General features: G+C 35.0%; 1 protein-coding gene across 1 annotated transcript in view; it reads right to left on the bottom strand.

Annotated features, from left to right (window-relative positions):
* The window catches only part of LOC105458626 (putative epidermal cell surface receptor), a gene marked incomplete at its 5' end in the record, with an annotated part of 14,439 nt that extends 13,632 nt beyond the window's left edge, over window positions 1-807 (bottom strand). Inside the window, 2 exons of the mRNA XM_011704092.1 lie at window positions 304-518; window positions 615-807. Coding sequence (XP_011702394.1) covers window positions 304-518; window positions 615-807 — 408 coding nt within the window. The remainder of the gene's footprint in view (window positions 1-303; window positions 519-614) is intronic.
* Between the last annotated feature and the right edge of the window lie 489 nt (window positions 808-1,296).

Raw genomic sequence — 1,296 nt, 5'->3', positions numbered from 1 at the left:
AACCAATGTTATCATCTTATGTTCCCTTCGAAGTCCCAAAACTTTTGTCTGAAACATTTTTCCCTAAAATGCACTGTTCAAGAGATATTTGAGGTGATCGATTAAAATGGGACATCCTGTATACCGGAGTTATCCTACAGGTTTGTTTACATTGCTTGTACTTTTGTATTCAGAATATTCTCTTTTTTTCTCTTTCCAAAATCCGTCCGAATATATGTTTATTTCGTTTCAAGCGGAAAAATTTTTGGTTTCAAGCAACTTTTATAATAACTTTTTTATTTTCATCAATTAAGTTTTATCTACCTTTATCGGGATTCTGTTGTCTCCATACGTGGTTATTTTGTGAGATCTCTATGACAACATTTTGAGGATGTTTTGCTGACAATTTTAATTTGATTGCCGTCGAGTTTAATACCTTAACATCCATCAAATGTACACTAAGATCGGTGGAATTTTCCAATTTGATCTCGTGATCGCCCAAAGTAACGTCGCAAAATGTAACTGTGCAGCATTTATCACTGAAGACCAAGAAAATTAGCTATTGTTTTGCACATAAATTATTCAATTTTGCGATTTAATCCGCAATAATTAATTTCATCCGTTAAACATCATACCTCGGATCGGGTAATACGACGCAGCGATCGTGCTGATTGGCTATAGTATCATTCGGTGGACACTTGGGCCTGGGCTTACATTTCAAATGGCCGCCAGCCTCGCAGATGCATACTCTGGAGCAGCCATCTTCGACACGTTGTCCTCTAGCCACTGTCTCGTTGCCAAACACACACATTTCGTTCGATTCAGTAGCTGTGTACATATATAATATATATGATGTATATGTTTGTATGTATACATTTTAATGTATTATATGTGTACGGTTTTTTAAAGAAAATAAAGGACAAATCTGAAAATGTTAAGGCTTTATTCCTATATGTTTTTAAACCAATTTTTGACTTGTTAAGATTCTGTGTATTATAAGATTTTCTTGCACAGTATAATATAGTACAACCAAATTGAGATAATGCACAGTTTTCTGACAGTTTGAAACTGGTTCTATTGTTTTGGAACAAATCTTGATCTCACACGCACGCTGCACGCACGCACGCACAGTGTCTTATTTTAACTCATCTCGAATATCTTGAAGAAAACGTATTAAAAAAAATATTCCAGATAAAAGTTGCTGATAGAGAAATGGTTTAAAGAGAAACAAATACAAGTAACCGCCGGGTGTGCATGTACATGAGACACTGTCCCCATATTTGAAATAGTTCCTAGCTTAAATCTTTCATGTAATGA

The sequence above is a fragment of the Wasmannia auropunctata genome, unplaced genomic scaffold, assembly GCF_000956235.1.
Source record: "Wasmannia auropunctata unplaced genomic scaffold, wasmannia.A_1.0 LD334502.1, whole genome shotgun sequence".
In the NCBI taxonomy this organism is placed as follows: Eukaryota; Metazoa; Arthropoda; class Insecta; order Hymenoptera; family Formicidae; genus Wasmannia; species Wasmannia auropunctata.
This window is presented reverse-complemented; position numbering and strand designations above follow the sequence as displayed.